At 32.6% G+C, this 23055-nt stretch overlaps 1 protein-coding gene across 2 annotated transcripts in view; it reads left to right on the top strand.

The window, feature by feature from the left end:
• The window catches only part of LOC127724640 (nuclear pore complex protein Nup205-like), a 263442-nt gene that overhangs the window by 84286 nt on the left and 156101 nt on the right, over positions 1 to 23055 (top strand). For both annotated transcript variants that reach the window (XM_052231664.1, XM_052231663.1), the window contains exons 15-19: positions 4738 to 4788; positions 9760 to 9969; positions 15214 to 15396; positions 19184 to 19241; positions 20033 to 20222. In XM_052231664.1, coding sequence (XP_052087624.1) covers positions 4738 to 4788; positions 9760 to 9969; positions 15214 to 15396; positions 19184 to 19241; positions 20033 to 20222 — 692 coding nt within the window. The remainder of the gene's footprint in view (positions 1 to 4737; positions 4789 to 9759; positions 9970 to 15213; positions 15397 to 19183; positions 19242 to 20032; positions 20223 to 23055) is intronic.

The following is a 23055-nucleotide window of genomic DNA, read 5'->3' as shown; positions in this document are numbered from 1 at the left end:
CAAAAACTAAACTATTACCACTGAACCATGAAAATGAGGTCAAGGTCAGATGACACCTGCCAGCTAGACATGTACACCTTACAATCATTCCATACACCAAATATAGTAGACCTATTGCATACAGTATAAGAAAAACAGACCAAAACACAAAATCTTAACTATAACCACTGAACCATGAAAATGAGGTCAAGGTCAGATGACACCTGCCAGTTGGACATGTACACCTTACAGTCCTTCCATACACCGAATATACTAGACCTATTGCTTATAGTATCTGAGATATGGACTTGACCACCAAAACTTAACCTTGTTCACTGATCCATGAAATGAGGTCGAGGTCAAGTGAAAACTGTCTGACGGGCATGAGGACCTTGCAAAGTACACACATACCAAATATAGTTATCCTATTACTTATAATAAGAGAGAATTTAACATTACAAAAAATCTGAACTTTTTTTTCAAGTAGTCACTGAACCATGAAAATGAGGTCAAGGTCATTGGACATGTGACTGACGGAAACTTCGTAACATGAGGCATCCATATACAAAGTATGAAGCATCCAGGTCTTCCACCTTCTAAAATATAAAGCTTTTAAGAAGTTAGCTAACGCCGCCACCGCCGCCGGATCACTATCCCTATGTCGAGCTTTCTGCGACAAAAGTCGCAGGCTCGACAAAAATGAATGTTTCACAATTGAATAAATAAGGATTTTCCTACTTGTACCCCATTAACTACAATATAATTCACACATGTATCATGGGGATACTTCAGGATTGGCCTTTAATCATAAATCAATTAGGTTTTGACCAGTAAGAAAGCATTCCAATTCAGCAATTCTAAATATATAAAGAAAATGCACACCCTATGCATCAAAAATCAGATCTGGCAGGGAAATGTTATATCATTATTGACCTTGCTGTAAGTCAGTTGCTACTGATATGGTCAAAACTCGGCCCACCATGATAAACCTTTACTATTAATGATCTCAGAAGTTTAATTACACATTGCATTTACTTTTTTCAAAATGGATTTTATTCTTTCAGTATATAAAATATATTTATAAAATATATTTTTTTGATTTTTGCTTTGTTACAAAAAGTAAGTTATGCATGTGTACACAAAATGATTAGTTGGTCAGTCTAGAGGATCCTTATGGGGGATTTCTAGAATTATAATTGTATACAATGACAATATGGTGTTTTACACAAAGTAGATTTTTTTCATTTTTTGCAGTTTGAAAATCAAATATTTAATTTGTATTTTCTTTTAAAAAGAATTCATATTTAAACATTCTCCTCAAGAAATTCTAGTATAAACATCAGCAACGATTTATTGTTGTACAATTATATTTGTTAAATATCTGTACATTTATATTTTGATTCCCTCTATAGCTCCAAATAGTTGTTTTGTTTTTTTTTCTCCTGGCAGCTCCAATACAGAAATGCATTTTTATTTGGAATTCATTATCTTCATTTTTGTCGAGCCTGCGACTTTTGACGCAGAAAGCTCGACATAGGGATAGTGATCCGGCTTCGGCGGCGGCGACATTAGCTAACTTCTTAAAAGCTTTATATTTTAGAAGGTGGAAGACCTGGATGCTTCATACTTTGTATATAGATGCCTTATGTTACGAAGTTTCCATCTGTCACATGTCCATTGTCCTTGGCCTCATTTTCATGGTTCAGTGACTACTTGAAAAAAAAGTTAAGATTTTTTGTAATGTTAATTTCTCTCTTATTATGAGTAATAGGATAACTATATTTGGTATGTGCGTACCTTGCAAGGTCCTCATGCCCGTCAGACAGTTTACACTTGACCTCGAACTCTTTTCATGGATCAGTGAACAAGGTTAAGTTTTGGTGGTCAAGTCCATATCTCAGATACTAGAAGCAACAGGTCTAGCATATTCGGTGTATGGAAGGACTGTAAGGTGTACATGTCCAACTGGCAGGTGTCATCTGACCTTGACCTCATTTTCATGGTTCAGTAGTTATAGTTAAGTTTTTGTGTTTTGGTCTGTTTTTCTTATACTGTATGCAATAGGTCTACTATATTTGGTGTATGGAATGATTGTAAGGTGTACATGTCTAGCTGGCATGTGTCTTCTGACCTTGACCTCATTTTCATGGTTCAGTGGTCAAAGTTATGTTTTTGGGTTTTGGTCTTTTTTTCTAATACTATATGCAATAGGTCATCTATATTTGGTGTATGGAAATATTTTATGATGTACATGTCAGTCTCACAGGTTTTATTTGACCTTGACTTCATTTTCACGGTTCATTGCTCAGTGTTAAGTTTTTGTGTTTTGGTATGTTTTTTTCATACTATAAGCAATAGGTCAACTATATTTGTTGTATGGAAGGATTGCAAGCTGTACATGTCTGCCTGGCATGGTTCATCTGACCTTGACCTCATTTTCATGGTTCATTGGTTAATGTTAAGTTTTCATGGTTACCCGTATAAACTCGCCTAATAGTCGATCCTACTATAAGTCGGGGGCCCTTTTCAGCTCCAAATTCTAAGGATTTAGTCTTGACCCTCGTATAAGTCGGACAAAATTTGGGCATTTTTTTTTCAGCTGACAGTAACTGAACGCCGGTAAATCCAATGCAAATCCAGGAACAATATTCATTTCTGCATTAATGTTTGTTTGGTTTGAATTTAGTTGATGCTCATCATGATAATTTATATTGCTGTTAATAATAAAGATTTATTCATTTCTCTTGTTTTGTTCACTGTTCAAATGTTAGATTAGCCATGTGTTGTTTACATAATGCATCAATGATTTTGTAGGGTATGACTAACAACCTATTGTTTGAGAAAAGCGAATATAAACCAATGTGAACCTGAAAAATTTAAAGTCAATCAACACTTGATGAAAATATTTTTCACAGCATACATAACTCGGTGTTAAATGAGCATGTACACTTCATAATTCTTATTATATTGTGATGATTAAAGGATTAAAAAAATTAAGTGAAGCTAATCAATATATTAAAATAACTAACTCCAACTCATTAGTGTCATCTGTTTACCTATCACTGATAGTTTTCAATCTTTAGTGAATACAACTCTTTGTCTCTTAATTGGGGTTATCAATGGATTATATTGGCTTGTCAATCAATTTTGTAATTTTTGTTTACCTGAGACACTATAATGAATAATATTTTGATTTTGGGAATGAATCTTAAAATTATTTTTTGATTATTATATGATTTATAAGAATTGAATTGATATCATGATATCACAAAAATGACACAATAACTCCGCTGAAAACATCCTTTCACATATTTGGTACATTGTTATCTCCTTTTCATTTTTGGTTCTTGGCTCTTCTTTTGGGTTTATAGGAAAACCATGTGACCATGAAAATCAATACACAAACCGGAAACAGTAGAATTTCAACACGAATTTGCAGAAAATGTTTACCAAAGAACAAATAAAACACAAAGACAGTATTGAAGTCATTTATTTTCAACAAAAACTTTTTATTTATTGATTTATGTAGGTTTGGCAATCAAAAACGTAGTTTTGACCAGGAAATTCACTCCTGACCACTTTTCTCAAGCTTGGATTTTTCCTCTGGTCGCTAGATCTCGTCTATTAGTCGGCCCCCCTCTCTGGATTATGAATTTTACTCCCAATTTTCCGACTAATAAGCGAGTAGGAACGGTAAGTGTGTTTCTTAGATACTATAAGCAATAGATCAACTATATTTAATGCCTAAATTGATTGTAAGGTGTACATGTCTGTCTGGCATGGATCATCTGACCTTGACCTCATTTTCATGGTTCATTGGTCAATGTTAAGTTTTCTTGTTTAAGACTGTTTCTGAGAAACAATAAGCAATAGGTCAACTATGTTTGGTTTATTGAATGATTGTAAGGTGTACATGTATTTCTCGTTTGGTTTATCTGACCTTGACCTCATTTTCTTGGATCATGTTAAGTTTATGTGTTACTTGTAGTAAAGCTTTGTATTTAGGACTATCAACATAAAATCAATGGTTAGTAAAGAAGGCGAGACATTTCAGCGTGTGCACTCTTGTTCATTATTTGTTCAAGTTTTTGTTAATTTGGCAGTTGACTGAAATTTTTAGAAAGACAATGTTATATCTTTTACACAGAAAAGGACACTTGTCTATGCTATCAAACTTTACACATGTTACACTGCTCCTAGTCGTCTGAATTCTTAATAAGATGAATAAATTAAAGATATAAAAAAAAAAAATTTCGCCAAAATTAGCATTTTCGTGAGGATATAAGTTTATAATAAATTCTTTAATATTACAATATACAATGTAATCATAAGTAATCCAAAGTAATCATGATTACTTTAAAGAAAAGTAAACTTATGTAATCGATTACATTTGAGTTTAGGTGTAATTGTAATGTAATTGATTACATTAAATTAGCAAAGTAATTGTAATTTAATCGATTATATTTTAAAGTAATGATTCCATCCCTGTGAGTGACTCAGCCTCTACTTTTCTGTTGAAATGCATTAAAATTATAGAAATTCCAGTTATTTTATATGGGTTATATAGGGGAAACTTTTTTCCTTCTTGAGGAAACATTATAAGATAGAATTGGTAAAATTCAATAGGCAAATTGCTTTTCATAAATACTTCTGAAATATCCATTAAAATTAGGGGGTCACAGACCTTATTTTCTTGAAAAATCAAAAAAAGCACATAGGGTATGCTTAGCATGACAATGATTCTTGTTATTTTTCCAGATTATACCAACAACTCGATCTGGATCAGGGAAGCAGCCAAGTGGACTTCAAGTAAGATTTATTGCTCAAATTTCACTTTATTATTATACATCTTATCATCTGCCCATATTTTTCCAAGGATTGAAATTTTTTTGCCAGGTTCAATCTCAGAATCAACCATCAATAAACATCAATAAATTTGTCAATTTTTTCATGGAATTTTTTTTTCTTTTTTCCATATTTGACTTATAAATGGACTTAGTTTTTTTTATTGTTAAAGAGGTAGTATCTGGATTTCACCAAAAAATTGCTTGACAATTTTTTTCAAGAATATAGTAATTTTTTCAAATGAAATACGAATGAAAGCTTTTTTGGTGCGAATCATTATGTTCTTTTTGCGATAATTTACTTTTTATCTTCAGAAAAAGAGTATATTGGGAAAATGAAATGAATTGAATTCGAATAATTTTTATACGCCCGTCAATTTTTGACGGGACGTATTATGGTATACAAATATCCGGTGTCCGTCCGTCTGTCTGTCCGTCTGTCCGTCTGTCTGTCTGGCGTAAACATGTCGCACCGTAACTTGAGAATAACTTATCCAAATTTCATGAAACTTAACATAGTTGTTTCTTATGATGGTCAAACGATCTGTATACTTTTTGGTGAAAATAAGATTAAAACTTTTTGAGTTACGGGACTAAGTAACTAAAACAGGTGTGTGTTTTTTTTCACATGTCGCGCCGTATCTCAAAAACAATTTATGATTATTGCTTAAAACTTTACACACTTCTTAGTTATATTAATCTTAAGATCTGTATACTTTTGTTGATGATTCAAAATTTTATTTTAGAGATATTGAGTATTTTGTTAAAAAAGGGGGAGGGGTTTTTCACATGTCGCGCCGTATCTCAAAAACAGTTTATGATTATTGCTTAAAACTTTACACACTTCTTAGTTATATTAACCTTAAGATCTGTATACTTTTTGGTGATGATTCAAAATTTTTTTTTTGAGTTATTGAGTATTTTGTAAAAAAAGGGGGAGGGGTTTTTCACATGTTGCGCCGTATCTCAAAAACGATTTATGATTATTGCTTAAAATTTTACACACTTCTTAGTTATATTAATCTAAAGATCTGTATACTTTTTGGTTTTGATTCAAAATTTTATTTTTCAGATATTGATTTTTTTTTTTTTAAAAGGGGGGGTTTTCACATGTCGAGCCGTATCTCAAAAACAATTTATGATTATTGCTTAAAATTTTACACACTTCTTAGTTATATTAATCTAAAGATCTGTATACTTTTTGGTTTTGATTCAAAATTTTATTTTAGAGATATTGAGTTTTTTGTAAAAAAAAAAGGGGGTTTTCGCATGTCACGCCGTATGTCAGAAACTATTTATGCTTATTGCATAAAAATTCACACACAAGACATCGGGCGTATCATGCACTCAAGGTGCAGCTGTTTATTTTCTTTTTATTTGTGAACATGTGTTTCAAGAAGGGGTAGTACATAGCTCATGATCAGGTCATGAGTGTACATTCTTGCAGGTATGTTTGTGTGACATTGCGAGCAATATTTTGTTTTAGTTTTTCCTTCCTGATGATTTTTAGAAAAACTAGGTCAATGAAATCTTCTCTAGTATTTGTATAAATATGAGTCCATTAAAATAGTGTTATTGCAATTTACAGGCGGAAACCCAGTTAAAATTAAACAAAAGAAATGAAACTCTTTGTTAGAGAAGGTAAAAAAGGCCAAGATGATAAATTTGACTTGTTTACACCTGTTTCTATGGGCTTTAAAAGTTTAATAAATGTGCCTAATTTAAGATTTTATGCATCTAATGTATGTGAAATTATGGTATGGAGCTTCGAGATATTTTGTAAAATTTTAAATTATAGACAAATTTTCACAAAACAGTCAATTGTGGTAGGTGCAAATACATGTGGATCTTTTTTGTGCATAAGCATAAATTCTGCCGAAAAAAATTCCAAAGAAAGATAATAGATTGATCTTTTTAAAGCATTAATTTGCATCTCTGCCCCCCCCAAACAATTTTTTGGGAAAAAATCCCCAAATTGGGCAATAATTTCATCGAGAGGAGAAAGACGAGTACACCTTTTTATGTAAAGGCATGTTTGAGTTGACTATACTGTCTTGAAAACATATAAAAGAAAATATTTGATACATCATCTCGCTTCAGATTCTATTATTTTTGTCGAGCCTGCGACTTTTGTCGCAGAAAGCTCGACATAGGGATAGCGATCCGGCGGCGGCGGCGGCGTTAGCTAACTTCTTAAAAGCTTTATATTTTAGAAGATGGAAGACCTGGATGCTTCATACTTTGTATATGGATGCCTCATGTTACGAAGTTTCCGTCAGTCACATGTCCAATGTCCTTGACCTCATTTTCATGGTTCAGTGACTACTTGAAAAAAAAGTTCAGATTTTTTGTAATGTTAAATTCTCTCTTATTATAAGTAATAGGATAACTATATTTGGTATGTGCGTACCTTGCAAGGTCCTCATGCCCGCCAGACAGTTTTCACTTGACCTCGACCTCGACCTCATTTCATGGATCAGTGAACAAGGTTAAGTTTTGGTGGTCAAGTCCATATCTCAGATACTATAAGCAATAGGTCTAGTATATTCGGTGTATGGAAGGACTGTAAGGTGTACATGTCCAACTGGCAGGTGTCATCTGACCTTGACCTCATTTTCATGGTTCAGTGGTTATAGTTAAGTTTTTGTGTTTTGGTCTGTTTTTCTTATACTGTATGCAATAGGTGTACTATATTTGGTGTATGGAATGATTGTAAGGTGTACATGTCTAGCTGGCAGGTGTCATCTGACCTTGACCTCATTTTCATGGTTCAGTGGTCAAAGTTAAGTTTTGGAGTTTTGGTCTTTCTTTCTAATACTGCATGCAATAGGTCAGCTATATTTGGTGTATGGAATGATTGTAAGGTGTACATGTCTAGCTGGCAGGCGTCATCTTACCTTGACCTCATTTTCATGGTTCAGTGGTCAAAGTTAAGTTTTTGAGTTTTGGTCTTTTTTTCTAATACTATATGCAATAGTTCAACTATATTTGGTGTATGGAAATATTTTATGATCTATATGTCAGTCACGCAGGTTTTATTTGACCTTGACCTCATTTTCAAGGTTCATTGCTCAGTGTTAAGTTTTTGTGTTTTCGTCTGTTTTTCTTAAACTATAAGCAATAGGTCAACTATATTTGTTGTATGGAAGAATTGTTAGCTGTACATGCCTGCCTAGCATGGTTCATCTGACCTTGACCTCATTTTCATGGTTCATTGGTCAATGTTTAGTTTACTTGGTTAATGTTAAGTTTATGTGACAGTTGTAATAAAGCTTTATATTTAGGACTATCAACATAATATCAATGATTAGTAAAGAAGGCGAGACATTTCAGCGTGTGCACTCTTGTTATATATATTTAGGCTGTAGGTTGATATAATAACATTAAAATTTACAGTACTAAAAATGAAATATATGGGTCAAGTGAAATACCTTTCTAATGAGTCATATTAACAGAGTTGGTGTGTTCGAATAACAAATTTTTACTAAAAGTACTTGACGACAGACTTTTCAAGTGGATCTTAAAAATGCATAACTTCAAAAAATCTTCATCACTACAATGGCTTCCATTTTTAGGATTATAAAAATTAGGTGGCGTAATGGGGAGATAATTTTGACGAAGTAGAATCCTGACTGTATTTAAAGGTACATTAGATACAAGGTTGACAAAAAATTTTGATTTTTATGTTGTTTTTGTTTCAAACTTTGATAAAAGCTGTATTGTGAAATGAAATTTTGCTATGAGCACTAAGTTTTGGTTAAATTTTGTCAAAATAACCCCAAAAACATTGATGATGTATTATTGGCTTAGAAGCACAAAGTGGTAAAGCCATATAGTGTTACCCCATTCTGTCATTCCACATCGAACAGTTATACAGACTTTTTTTCTAAACGCCTTTACATATTGAGTCCACTATGACGAGTTACAGATCTGCTCTGCTGATTTTTGCCGAAATTACAGGCTGTGGACTTTAAAAATTTTCGTGAAAATAACAGTTATACAAACTTTTTTTTCAAAACACCTTCACATATTGAGCTGGTTTTAGTATGTGAGTCTACTATGATGAGTTACAGATCTAGTGTAAGTTTGGCTCCGCTCCGCTGCTTAGTTCTGAAACTATAAGACTTTGAAAATTTCACTAAAATAACAGTTATAAGGCTTTTTTTGAAAGCGGGGCCATTCGTGTTGTTCCAACACATTTAGTTTATTTATCTATCACATGAAATTAAACAGACCTAGGAACATCATCATTATACGAATGCATATGCTTGCCTGTGCATTTACATTTATGTTTACATCAGTTGATATGACCTAAGGAATTCTTCATAGATCATCTCAATGGTTAATGAGATGGCGTCTATTTTAAAATGAACTCAAAATGTACATTAAAAAGGGTCCATGCATTGTAAATTGTTTCTTTAGGCCTTTTTATACGACCGCAATAAATTTTTTGCGTCATATAATGCTATGGTGTCGGCGTCGGCGTCATCCGAAGACACATTTCAAATTAGTCAATATTAAGGTTTGAAGTGTCTAAAATTAAACTTTGTTTGATTTCAACTAAAATTAAATATTGGTGTTTTTTATATGCTGAATCTAACCATGTTGTTAGATTTTGGATATCAGACAATTCTAGGTAAATTAAATGTCCCATTTCAAATTTTTAAGATCTTTGACCACATTTATTTTGTGTCAGAAACCTATATTATGTCAAAAATTTGATCACTATCCAAATTCAGACAGTATCAAGCTTGAATATTGTGTCCAAACTTGCCCCAACTGTTCAGAGTTCGACCTCTGTGGTCGTATCTGGCTGCGCTCAGCGAAGCATTTTATTGTAATTTGGATAGACGTTTCAATATGTTATAAATAAGGTATGAGATTTTGAGTCCAATCGAATTTGACCGCTTATGCCCCTTTAATATTTATATTTCAGATAGAGCTAGAGGAGATAGAGACTCGAAATGAAGAATATCCAATGATTCTTGCTTTCCTGGGTCTGATAAATTCTTTGTCAGATATTCCTGTACCAGCAGGATTAGTAACAGGGCTAAGATCTCCAGGTTTTGATCCTTATCTCAATTTTATAAGAGATGATGTGTTTTTAAAGTTTGATACCAGAGCATACAAAGATCCTGCTGAAAAGGTAAAAAATGTATATCATTTTACTCTCTTGAATGTCTCATCAGTCAACAAATATTTATAGTAATACTATTAAGTATAAGAAAATTGCCGTAGATACAGAACTTCAAATGTATATTTTTTATTACAATTTTTCGCTAACTGACTTTATTTTGAGATTATCTATTCTCACAATGATGCTTGTTACCTGTTGCTTGGTTGCTAGGGATTTTGCAATATTCCTGTGTCAGCAATCCATCATGAGGAGACAGTTGGTCCGGGGCGACAGTTATTGTCCTTTGATTTCATTGTCCACAAATATAGTCCCTAGTATGGATAGTGTATAACTTTTTTCATACACCTTCCAAATTTATTTCTTTATATTTGATGCATAAAATTGATTGATTGATTAGTAATTAATGACACTTTCAGCACTATTGTGCTATTTCGTAGCGGTCAGTTTTTATTGGTGGAGGACGCTTGAGTGCCCAGCAGAAAATCATAGTGAAAAATCAAAATGATAGTGTAGGGATACAGTTGTTCCACTACATAGACCACTGGACCACCGAGGCCCTCTTCATGCATAAAATAGTAAGAAGGGGAGGATACTACATGTAAAAAAGATTTGGGACATGAATTTTACGTAAAATAGTGATTTGGTACAGTTGGAAAAGGTAAAAAATTAGTATTTCTAAAGCTGCTTAGATTTAAAAAAAAATTTGTGTTCGTATATTGCTATCATGTCGTCGTCGTCCAAAGACATTTGGTTTCCGGACAATTTCTTAAGTATAAGTGAATGGATCTCTATGAAGTTTAACCGCAAGGTTCAATAGCACAAAAGGAAGGTTGGGATTGATTTTGGGGGTTATGGTCCCAACTGTTTAGGAATTAGGGGTCAAAAAAGGGCCAGAAAAGGCATTTTTCTAGTTTCGGACAATAACTTGTGTATAAGTGTATGGATCTCTATGAAATTGTACCACAAGGTTCCATACCACAAAGGGAAGGTTGGGATTGACTTTGGGGGTTATGGCCCAAACTGTTCAGGAATTAGGGGGGAAAGGTTTTTCTGGTTAATGGACAATTACTTAAGTAATAGTCTATGGATCTCTATGAATTTGAAACACAATGTTCCATACCACAAAGGGAAGGTTGGGTTTGACTTTGAGGGTTATGGCTTAAACTGTTCAGGAATATGGGGCAAAAAGGGGGGAGGATCAAGGTTTTTCTGGTTTCCGGACAAATAATTTAGTGTTAGTCAATGGATTTCTATAAAATTGTACCACAAGGTTCCTTTCCACACACAGAAGGTTGGGGTCGATTTTGTGGGTTGTGGCTTTAATCGTTAAGAAACTAGATGCCAACTAGGGGCTTAATTCAAAGTCTTGAATTGTTTGAGGTTTTTTCCATTGTATTACTATATTGGATTGGACATTTTTAAATAGGTCTACATTGAGGTCAAAAGGGTCCAAAAGTAGACTTTGTTTGATTTCATCAAAAACTAAATTCTTGTGGTTCTATGATATGCTGAATCTAACTGTGCATTCAGATTTTTAATTTTGGGCCCTGTTTTCAAATTAGTCCATATTAAGGTCCAAAGGGTCCAAAATTAAACTTTGTTTGAATTCATGGTTTTCATGCCCCCGCTGTAGTGGAGGGGGCATTAAGTTTTACTCTTGTCCGTCTGTACATCCCAAAATTGGTTTCTGTTCTATAACTTTAGTTTGTCTCAACCAAATGTTATGAAACTTATACACAATGCTTATTACCACATTACCACAAAACACAGATCAAGTTTGAATATTGGTGGCGTCACTTTTACCGTTCTAGAGTTATGCCCCTTTACAAATGGAAAAGTTTCCGTTCTCTAACTTAAGTTTGCCTCAACTAAATGTTATGAAACTTATAAACAATGCTTATTACCACAAAACTCAGATCAAGTACAAATTTGTGTAGTGTCACTGTTACCGTTCTTGAGTTATGTCCCAAATCTATAATGTGTCAAATATTTAATGACTATCCAAATTCAGAGCTGTATCATGCTTGAATATTGTGTCCATACTTGCCCCAACTGTTCAGAGTTCGACCTCTGCGGTTGTATCCAGCCTCTCCAGGCAGAGCGCATTTTTATTGCAATTAAATCGATTTCATGGATACTGTTAGTAATAGGTCAAATATATTTGGTGTATGGAATTATTGTAAGGGTTGCAAATCTGTCCATTTGATCTTGACCTTATTTGCATGGTTCATTGATGATATTAAGTTTTTGGGATACCTGTACTGCTGTAGTAAAAAGTACATTTTCCTAATACCAGATGTTGACTTGACAATGGTAAAACACAAATCAGGGAGGGATTCGTAAAATTTGTGTACATTTACAAAGAAAGATAAAGTAGCTCTTTCCATGTTATTTCTTCTAGAAAATACTCGAAATGAATGCTAGATGAAGGAATCAATGATAATTTAAGCATTTTTGAAGAATTGGGATGCATAATTAAATCTCACACCTGCGCACACATGTACTAGTTCAAACAACATGTCTGGTGATTTTCGCTTAAAACCTTTATAACTACCTTTTTAAATTTTTCATCAAATCATATTTATATAATCTAAATCTTTTTGACTAAATTAATTAGACGCAAACCGCTGAAATTTAAGAAAATAACTTTAAATAGACCAATCAATGTCTGGTACGAAATAGTTTGCCTGTCGCCTGAACAGGTAAATTTTAGCTGACAGACAACTAATTAACCTTGATTGTAATTAGAGGGTTTGTTTTGATAGTTCTTATTCATTATGTCACTTTAATGACTGGAAATGTGTGGTTGTTTAAGGCAAAAGGTCAAGTCAAAAAGATCGCAGAAACTTAAATTTTTTTTCTGAATATGTTAAAATGGCAACCCCACGTTATATATGTCCATTTTAGGCTCGGCACAACAAGTTAAAAATCTATAATTTTACGGTCAAGTCCAGACAAAACGACTGTTTTGGAAGCCCTGCTTTAAAAGTAAAATTAATCATATGTAATCAGTTAACCAGGCAATACATTTCAGTGGATGAATTTGTTGTTTCAGAATATATATGTAAATGTTTCTATGAGAATAACTATTTCTTGATTCCTGATGTCTAACCAATGTTGCTTCCACGACAATAAAGCAAAACTAATGTACATTAAATGTACTCACACCATCTTTTAAGTAGATTCATAGTTATTGCAGGAATATTGTTTAATTGCAATTGATAAGGTCTGCATATTTGCACAAATTTTGGCAGAAATAATGTTTAGATGCAAATGATAAGGTCTGTATATTTGTACTAGTTTTGGCACAAATATTGTTTAGATGCAATTGATTAGGTCTGCATATTTGAACTAGTATTTGGAGGAATAGTGTTTAGATGCAAATGATTAGGTCTGCATATTTGAACTAATTTTGGCAGGAATATTGGTTACAGGCAAATGGTTAGGTCTGCATATTTGAACTAGTTTTTGGAGGAATAGTGTTTACAGGCAAATAATTAGGTCTGCATATTTGAACTAGTTTTGGCAGGAATATTGTTTAGATGCAATTGATAAGGTCTGCATATTTGAACTAATTTTGGCAGGAATATTGTCTAGATGCAATTGATAAGGTCTGCATATTTGAACTAGTTGTTTCGCCTTGACAGAGTCAACAATGTATTAGTATGTGATTAGGTCTAGTTCATGGTGAACCACTAGTGATAGGTCAATGATATTTGGTATGCAGTTGTATTAGCATTGGCACATCTCATTACAATGGAGATTATTTGGCCCCGCCCCCTCAGTCAAGGTCTATTGACTTTGAAACTTTTCATAGTTTACATGTATTAGTTTGTGATTAGGTCAATTTATGGGGAACCACTAGTGGTAGGTCAATAATATTTGGTATGCAGTTGTATAAGCATTGGCATATCTCATTTCCATGGAGATTATTTGGCTCCACCCCTTAGTCATGGTCTATAGACTTTGAAAATTTTGCTAAGTTAACATGTATTAGTTTGTGATTAGGTCAGTTCAAGGGGAACCATTAGTGGTAGGCCAATGTTAAATGGTGTTCAGTTGTATAAGCATTAGCACATCTCATTTCCATGGAGAATATTTGGCCCCGCCCCCTCAGTCATGGTCTATTTACTTTGAAACTTTTGCTTAGTTTACATGTATTAGTTTGTGATTAGATCAGTTTAAGATGAACTGCTAATGTTAAGTCAATGATATTTGGTATGCAAATTTATTGGCATTTGCAAGTATCATTTCCATGGAGATTATATAGCCCCACCCCTGATCATGGTTCATTGACTTTTAAACTTTTACATAGTTTACAAGTTAATGTTTGTGTTTAGGTTTGTTTAAAGGGAACGAATTATAATAAGTCAATGGTATTTGGTATGCAGTTGTATTAGCATTGGCACATCTCATTCCATGGAGATTGTTTAGCCATGTACCTTCAGTCATGGTTCATCGACTTTGAATATTTGCATAACTTACATGTTAAAGTATTGCTATTTTAATTTCAACATTTGCATTATCAAAATTACAAAAAGGCGAGACATATCTCTGTGATGACATTTTATTTTTGGAGGAATATTGTTTAGATGCAAATGATTAGGTCTGCATATTTGAACTAGTTTTGGCAGGAATATTGTTTAGCTGATAGTATTGTATATTTCTGAAGCTAACTGCCTAGTCAAACATATTCGTTCTTTTCTTTTAAATTTTTCATAGTTTGTCTCTCTTACTGTATGGTTACTAGAAAGTTTTCTATTGTTTATTGTGCATGTTGTGATCATTCTGATATTTTTACAGCTTAGGCATTTGTGTCTCTGAGAAAACATCTCTTATGTGTACTTCTTCACATTTTCTATCTTGGTCTGTGTGTTTGACATATATGCGAGTCAGTTATTTTCACTATTCATGCAATCCCTACCAAGTTATCTAACTAATTTCTCTATGTGCCCTTTGGTTGTCTAGATGTTCATATTGTTTCTGATTATTTTGTCTTTGTAAGGCTAAGTATGACATTATTTGTCAGATATTTTTGCTTGTTATGCATTTGCAGAAGATGTAAGCTTATGCAGTGATTTTGAGATGAAGAACAGCAATAAAAACACTGTTTCTTTGCTTTATATTTTTTCAATAAGTATGTAGAGAATTTTTTGTACATAAAATTGCTCCCAGATAGGTCAGTTGATTATTTGTACAATTGAATGTAATACATGAAAAATGTAGAAATATTCATACAATTTTGTATTTCAGTGGAAAGTTGCTTCAGCTGCCTTGGAAATATTTGTTAAACTGTTGAAATGCCATGAGATAAAGGCTGAAGACTTTACAGATGAAATGGTAGAGTTACAGACTGGAGGGACTGTAGCTGTTAACAAATCTCCTGGTCATACTCTCATTATACACATGCTCAATCATTCAGGACTTTTAAAGAAGGTTAGATACTGTACATCTTTTTAAAGGAGTTCTCCTTTCTAAATGAGTTCATCTGACATTTCCTCATTTTCATGGCTCATTAATCAATGTTACATGTTTTCCAGCAGCTTTCAAAAAAAGGCAGTGTAATTTTTTCAGAGGAAATGACAACACTTTTAGTATATATGAAAATAAGAAGATGTGGTATGATTGCAAATGAGACAACTCTCCACAAGAGATCAAATGACACAGAAATTAACAACTATAGGTCACCATACGGCCTTCAACAATGAGCAAAGCCTACACTGCTATTCAGCTATAAAAGGCCCCGAAATAACTAATGTAAAACAATTCAAACGAGAAAACTAACTGCTTAATTTATGTACAAAATAATGAACAAAAAACAAATATGTTACATAGCAACAAACAACAACCCAACAACCACTGAGTTACAGGCTCCTGGCTTGGGACAGGCACATACAGAATGTGGTGGGGTTAAACTAGTTTGAAGGGGCCAATCCTACCCCTAACCTGGGACAGTGGTGTAACAGTATAACATAGGAACAAACTATAAAAATCAGTTGAAAAAGGCTTAAATCATCAAATGGATACAAATAGAAATACATCTAACAAAAATACAGAGTGGACGTGGACGGGTACTTTTACATCCCAACAACAAAAAGACATTAAGTACAGATCTGAGAGTACTCACAGTTACTGACAGCTAGTTCAAAGCCAATAACAACTAATAAAAAAAATCATGCATCTAAGACTAAAAGACTTAAGACTTTTAGGGCTACCTCAGTATAGAGGACTACACTTTGAGGACAGCCTTAATAGAGATACAAAGGCACTGTTAGGAATAGGAATTTAAACAAAATGTACCATTACTGTTTCATATTTAATATTAAACAAAACCAAAGATATACATATGAGATTATTAAGTTTATTTCTTTATGTAATAAATTGATTATTTCTAGTCTAAGCTCTAAGAAACTTGATATTGTGACTCCCTCATTTGATTTAATAACCTTAGTTAACTTTAATACTGGCTGAACGTATGTGATGATTTGTTTTGTAGATTTTTAATGTAATGACATCAGAATTAAGCTTTAATATGCACCTTTTATTTTATTTGCTTATGATTAAATGCCTTTAAAATGTCCCATTTTATTTTTGCATCAAATTCAAAATGTACAATTAGGGCGTATCATGCACTCTTGGCACAGCTGTTTATTGGAAAAATTTTGTGCAGCCAAGAAAAAACAATATAATTTTAGAGAAGCTTTATAATAGCTATTTACATAATCTCACCAAATGTTAGGGTGTTTCTTAGGTACACACATACTTTTCAATTGAAAATATACTCTGAAAAAGTTGATGAACAAAAAGGAAAGAAAATTTTGTCATGGTTTGTTGCCAGGGTAACTTGTCAAATTGGAAATTTGTTTTAATTTTTTAATCACCTTTTAACCTTAGTATTGTTAGGATAAATTTAAGATCACTTATGGTAACTTCTGAATTTGTACATATATTTGGACCAAATAAGGGCCTTATTGCCCCTACTCCTTGTAAACATTTTAAAATTGAGGAGATACAAAGTTACTGTTGTCAATAATTCCATTCAATTAACAGTATTTATATTTTCAAAAATGTTTAAACATATTTGTAATAGTTTGATTGTGAAATTCAACAAAATATCGTCTGTTAAAATTTTGATTATGTGCAAAGGGAAAATGACTTGAATGGTCTTTCTAAAAGATGATTCACATTAATATGTCGAAATAAGAACATGGTGCCAAAAATTTCTACACACAAAGGGCTTGGCATCATGGAAATTGGGGTAGGCTGCAGTACTTTCTCCCTACTTCCTGTTGGAAACATCACTGTTAAGACTTTAAAGCAATAGGTCAACTATATTTGGTGTTGAAATGATTGTGAAGTGTACATGTTTGTCGGATTGGGTTCAGCAGATCTTGAACTCATTTACATAAATCATTGATAATGTTAAGTTTATGTGATATTTATAGTAAAACCTTTACCTTTAAGACTCAACATGAATTCAATCATAATCAGTATAGCAGGTCAAACATTCTCAAACACATATTTTATACATTGTAAATGCAGAATTCTTGTATTCTCAGCTGTACATACAGTTTCATAAAAACTTCCACTTAAAAGGTTTTTGGATATTCTTATAAAAGGACCTCACAAAATGTATGAGTGTTATAGATATGCATTGTTTTCAATATATAATGATATAAAATGAATCTAATTAGTGATGTCTTACAGTTTTACATGTTATTGTGAGAAAGAAAATGTGAATTTAAATGTTTTGGCATTACATTGTATTAGGGTTTAAAATTAGGACATTACAGAATTTTAGTATTCTCAGCTGTACATGCAGTTTCATAAAAACTTCCACTTAAAAGGTTTTTGGATATTCTATTAAAGGACCTCACAAAATGTTTGAGTGTCATAGATATGTATTGTTTTCAATATATAATGATATAAAATGAATCTAATTAGTAATTTTTGACAGTTTTACATGTTATTGTGAGCAAGAAAATGTGAATAGCATCTGTTAAATGCCTCCAACATTCTTGCTTTAGAAAGATGACTCGAGATGCATTTACTTGAGGGTAAAACTTACCACACCATTCATTCATATACACCTGTATTAATTGAAATTCTGTTATGCATTCTGTAAATTTATATATTTGATTATCAGGGACCTGTTGACTTTATTGCTGGTGCCTATCCTAATCGCTCTTTCTGTCCATCTGCTAAGAAGGGTCCTTTTCCTTTTTTGTGAAATTTGGACAACAATTGTGGTAAAAACTTATTTTTTGTTAAAAAATCACAAATTTTGAGAAACATCTTTTGGTGCTACAATTTAAAAAAAAATTGGCATGTAAGTTATGATAAGCTATTCAAAACTGATTCCCAATGACAAAATTTATTTTTGTGATAATTTGGGTTTTAACGTAAATATCTTTTTGTGCTAGGATTTCTGAATGAAAATTGATATGTTGATATAATGAGCTATTCCAAATTTAATCCAGATGTCAAAAACCTTATTTACTAAACCTGAAGGGTTGACTTTATATAAATAACACATAGCTGAGAGGGTGATAGAGCAGATTGTTACCCCGAGAAAACATTGTCAACTGAGGCGAAGCCAAGGTTGACAATGTCTTTTTGAGGGGTAACAATATGCTCTTTCACCTCTCAGATATGTGTTATTTAATTTATTATACTGAATGTCTGTTATTACTGTCTAATAGATTTCAAATTCAAAATAATAAATTATGTCGTCTTGTACATAACAATCTTCCTTATTTATTAAAGCGCACACTTGAGCAAGCGTCTCAATGAAGGGTAATAGAGTATTTGCCATGGGATAGAGTAAATTGTCTCCCTCGTATTAACCAATCAATATCTGGCATTTTGACATGAAGTATAATAAATAAAAATATGATCTCTTGAACTTCTCTAATTGGACAGTAAAAAATATATTGAAATCTTATTGGTTGATTTTAAAGAGGTTTTAATTGTATTAAAGGGAGATTTGATCTGCCTTGGAAAAGGAGAGTTTGTTAGTTTGGGGCAGAAATTTAGCAACTGACAACCTATAAGTTAATGTAAGGGCTCTTGAATATGCAGAGAGCATTGCATGCTCCTACATTAAGCTGTTGATTTAACGTCCCCATCAAACAGGAAAATACAGCAAATTGAAGTGGTTCAGTTAAATAATTCAGTTAACGATGCCAGAAGTTTAATATTGATATCTATTTTACATTTACAGGTTCTACGAATTCTTGATGATGTTGCAAAAGTGTTGGAGACCTATTCAAATGCTCCAGGTATGATTTAGACTCCAGATGATAACCACATAGGGACTATTCTAGAAAATAGTGTATAAAGGGGGTTAGAAGATCACTTTTTAGACAAAAAATGTAAAAGAAACAAGACTTAACTTAAACAAATTGTCTAAAACTTTACTTTACCTGTACAGGTTTAATTTAACATTTAGATACGTCTTGGGTTAAAGTTTAAACATTAATAAACTTTTGAAACCTTAATGGAATTTCAGTAAATTTTTACAGAAGCTTCTTCTAGATCAAGAGATACCATCTAGATTATAAAAACTATATGGAAAGACAAGACAGAAATTGTAAACAAGTAAAAATGATCAGCAATACAAGATCTTCAATTAAGTCAAATGGCTTAATTTGTCAACTTTTTAGTAGAGTTATTTCTGGTATATGACAATGTTTCTCTTATTATTTGCATTTATATCCCAAAAATCTGAAACAAATGAACCAATTTAAACCAAACTTGACATAAATGGTCCTTGTAGTGTCTAGATTTGAGTTTATGAATTGAATACTTGTACATGGGATTGCAGAGTGTCCATTGTTAGCAATGATAAAAATCCTGGTGAGCGATAATGGCTCAGAAACTCAGCGAATTAAAAGCTTTACATGTTGATAATAGAGCTGAATATTGTTGACCTCTGTCTTGGTTTTGTTTGTATGGTTGCTTTCTCATTGACACACAACCCACATCTTCTTTAATGAAATAACTTTATTGTGTGTTTATCATATGTTGTAATCCATATTCAGTTTAAAATGAACTTTCAACTACATTTCAGGAAAGAAGTACATGGAAAGAGCTTCACTTTGTTGCCTACAATTGGTTGAATTCACCCTAGATAAAGCGGAGGAGTTTTTTGATGCTTGTAGAGAAATGGGAGTTTCCATAATGGTTTCTCAAATGGACAGGCTTTTAAGAGGGATAAACCCACGTACAGGAAAGTCTGACCATCTAATTAATGTGGCAAAGTAAGTCTTTCATTAAGATTGTTTCTGATTCTATGGTCATATAGGAAAATATAGTAGAACAATTTTAGATAACATTGATTTATTCATTGATTTTATTTTCCTAGAAGTAAAGGGAAAATTATGTGTAATAAGTTTTAGAGGGGCATAAGATCAGCAATTCCTAATCTGACATGTCTGATTAAAATTGTCAAGTTTGGGGAAAAAAAGTCTTTTGTCTCATAATTTTGTTTTACTACTGAAATTTTACCACTTTGTACCAAATACATAGTTATGTCTGAAAATATACTGATTTTATTAGCTCACCTGGCCCAAAGGGCCAAGTGAGCTTTTCTCATCACTTGGCGTCCGTCGTCCGTCGTCGTCGTTAGCTTTTTACAAAAATCTTCTCCTCTGAAACCACTGGGCCAAATTTAACCAAACTTGTCCACAATAATCATTAGGGTATCTAGTTTAAAAAATGTGTCCGATGACCCCGCCAACCAACCAAGATGGCCACCATGGCTAAAAATAGAACATAGGGGGTAAAATGTAGATTTTGGCTTATATCTCTGAAACCATAGCATTTAGAGTAAATCTGACATAGGGTAAAACTGATTATCAGGTCAAGATCTATCTGCCTTCGGAATTTTCAGACAAATCTGGCAACCTGTTGTTGGGTTGCTGCCCCTGAATTGGTAATTTTAAGGAAATTTTGCAGTTTTTGGTTATTATCTTGAATATTGTTATAGATAGAGATAAACTGTAAACAGCAATAATGTTCAGCAAAGTAAGATCTACAAATAAGTTGTCATGACCAAAATTGTCAGTCGACCCCTTTAGGAGTTATTGCCCTTAATAGTCAATTTTAACAATTTTTTGTAAATTTTTGTAATCTTTTACAAAAATCTTCTTCTCTGAAACTACTGAGACAAATTTAACCATACTTGGCCATAATCATTATTAGGGTATCTAGTTTCAAAAATTTGTCCGATGACCCCACCTTCCCACCATCATAGCCGACTTGGTTAAAAATAGAACATAGGGGTAAAATGCAGTTTTTGGTTTATATCTCTGAAACTAAAGCATTTAGAGCAAATCTGACAGGTGGCAAAAATGTTCATCAGATTTAGATTTATCTGCCCTGAAATTTTCAGAAGAATTCGACAACCCGTTGTTGGGTTGCTGCCCCTGAGCCTCTAGTTATTATTAGCTTTGTTAAGCTATGTATTTGACCAAACAAAAATCAGATTTATAGTCATTTAAAAAACACCTGTATTACTCAAATTGCATTTCTATGTTGCCATTTAAACAGGTATATAGCCTGGAAAATAGATATTTATTGGCACTCATACTACATCTTTTTATATCTATTTAACCTTGAGAATTGAAAGGTCAGTTTATTCCATTAATACAATAGGAGTTGATTAAAATTGGTTTTATGCCATTTACCTTGTCCAAAATATAAGACAGCATTGTAATTCCATGTCCAAATTGGCTGAATAAAAGTGCGGCAGCAGTTCATTTGCGCCAATTTTTATATTTGAGACGTATCATTTGCGCCAAATATTATTTTTCAAAGGTGTCAATTGCGCCAATATATTGAACTCTTTTGCACTAATTTACCTGTACACATAATTATCATACATAATAATCATAAAAAAATAAATAAAATGAAAGGTGAGTATACAATGACAAAAGTATAAGATCATATGTTCAGAGTTACGATGTTAAAATTTGAGGAGGATCACATGGAGAGAAATGATTTGAAATGTATCAGAGAAAGAAGGAAACTATCAAGCTTCATCAATATGTCAATAAGAGAGGGTCTGGATGGGGGGTTCTTACAGCTGTTATCATAATGCTAGCAAGTTAAAGATTTGGTTGGCTTGCTTGCTTTGTTTGTATTAATTTTTGCTCAAGAATTGTAATTAAGACTGACATCTGAAAACAATATATAATGGCAGAGTTAAACTTGTATACTTTATACTTAAATTTGATTGGACACTATCAAATATAATCAAATTTACCTATATACAGGTTTAACTCCGCCTACTTATATTGTTTGCAGATGTCAATCTTAATTACAATGCTTGAGCAAACATTAATACAAACAAAGCAAGCAAGGCAAGCAAGCCAACCAAACTCTTACTCTGCATTGCATTAGGAAATTGACTGTAATTTCTGTATTCTTTAAAATAAAAGGGCATTTTTCTTTATCTTTAGAAGTAATGCTTATTCTTTAAAATGCTCATTAAAACTGATTTTACTATTAAATTTTTCTGTAATTATATGATTTCTTTATTCTGTACATCCTTCATTTCTGTAATCATTATTATATTACCGAATTCATTTATTTTCCACACTTATTCTTTATATTTTTGTGCCCCATTATTCTCTATTCTTTATTTTTTTGCTCAATTTTCTTTATTCATTTTTTTCTGGCCATTATTCTCTATTCTGTAAACCCCATCCAGACCCTAATATGAGTTTCAGGAAATTTGTTGGAATTATTACAATTCAAGTTGAAGACTAAAGTTTGTTTTAGTAAAATGATATTGAAAGTAGAATTATGATTCTTGGTGTAAAGTTAACTTAAAATGTCTGCTTGGATGCAGAAGATGTATTTGCAGATGGAACATTCAAGTATTGTCCGAAGTGCCACTACCTATATTAAATATAATATGGAGGAGGGAAGTCTTTTTTTTCTTAATTGGCGCTTGATTGATTAAAATATGAAATAACAATTTTGATGAAGTTGTTATGCAAATTAAATTTTACCCTTGTATGTCCGTACATCACAAAATTGGTTTCCGTTCTCTAACTTTAATATTGCTGAATTTTTCATTTCCATTCT

Source organism: Mytilus californianus, unplaced genomic scaffold (assembly GCF_021869535.1).
Source record: "Mytilus californianus isolate M0D057914Y unplaced genomic scaffold, xbMytCali1.0.p SCAF_14, whole genome shotgun sequence".
Classification (NCBI taxonomy): Eukaryota; Metazoa; Mollusca; class Bivalvia; order Mytilida; family Mytilidae; genus Mytilus; species Mytilus californianus.
This window is presented reverse-complemented; position numbering and strand designations above follow the sequence as displayed.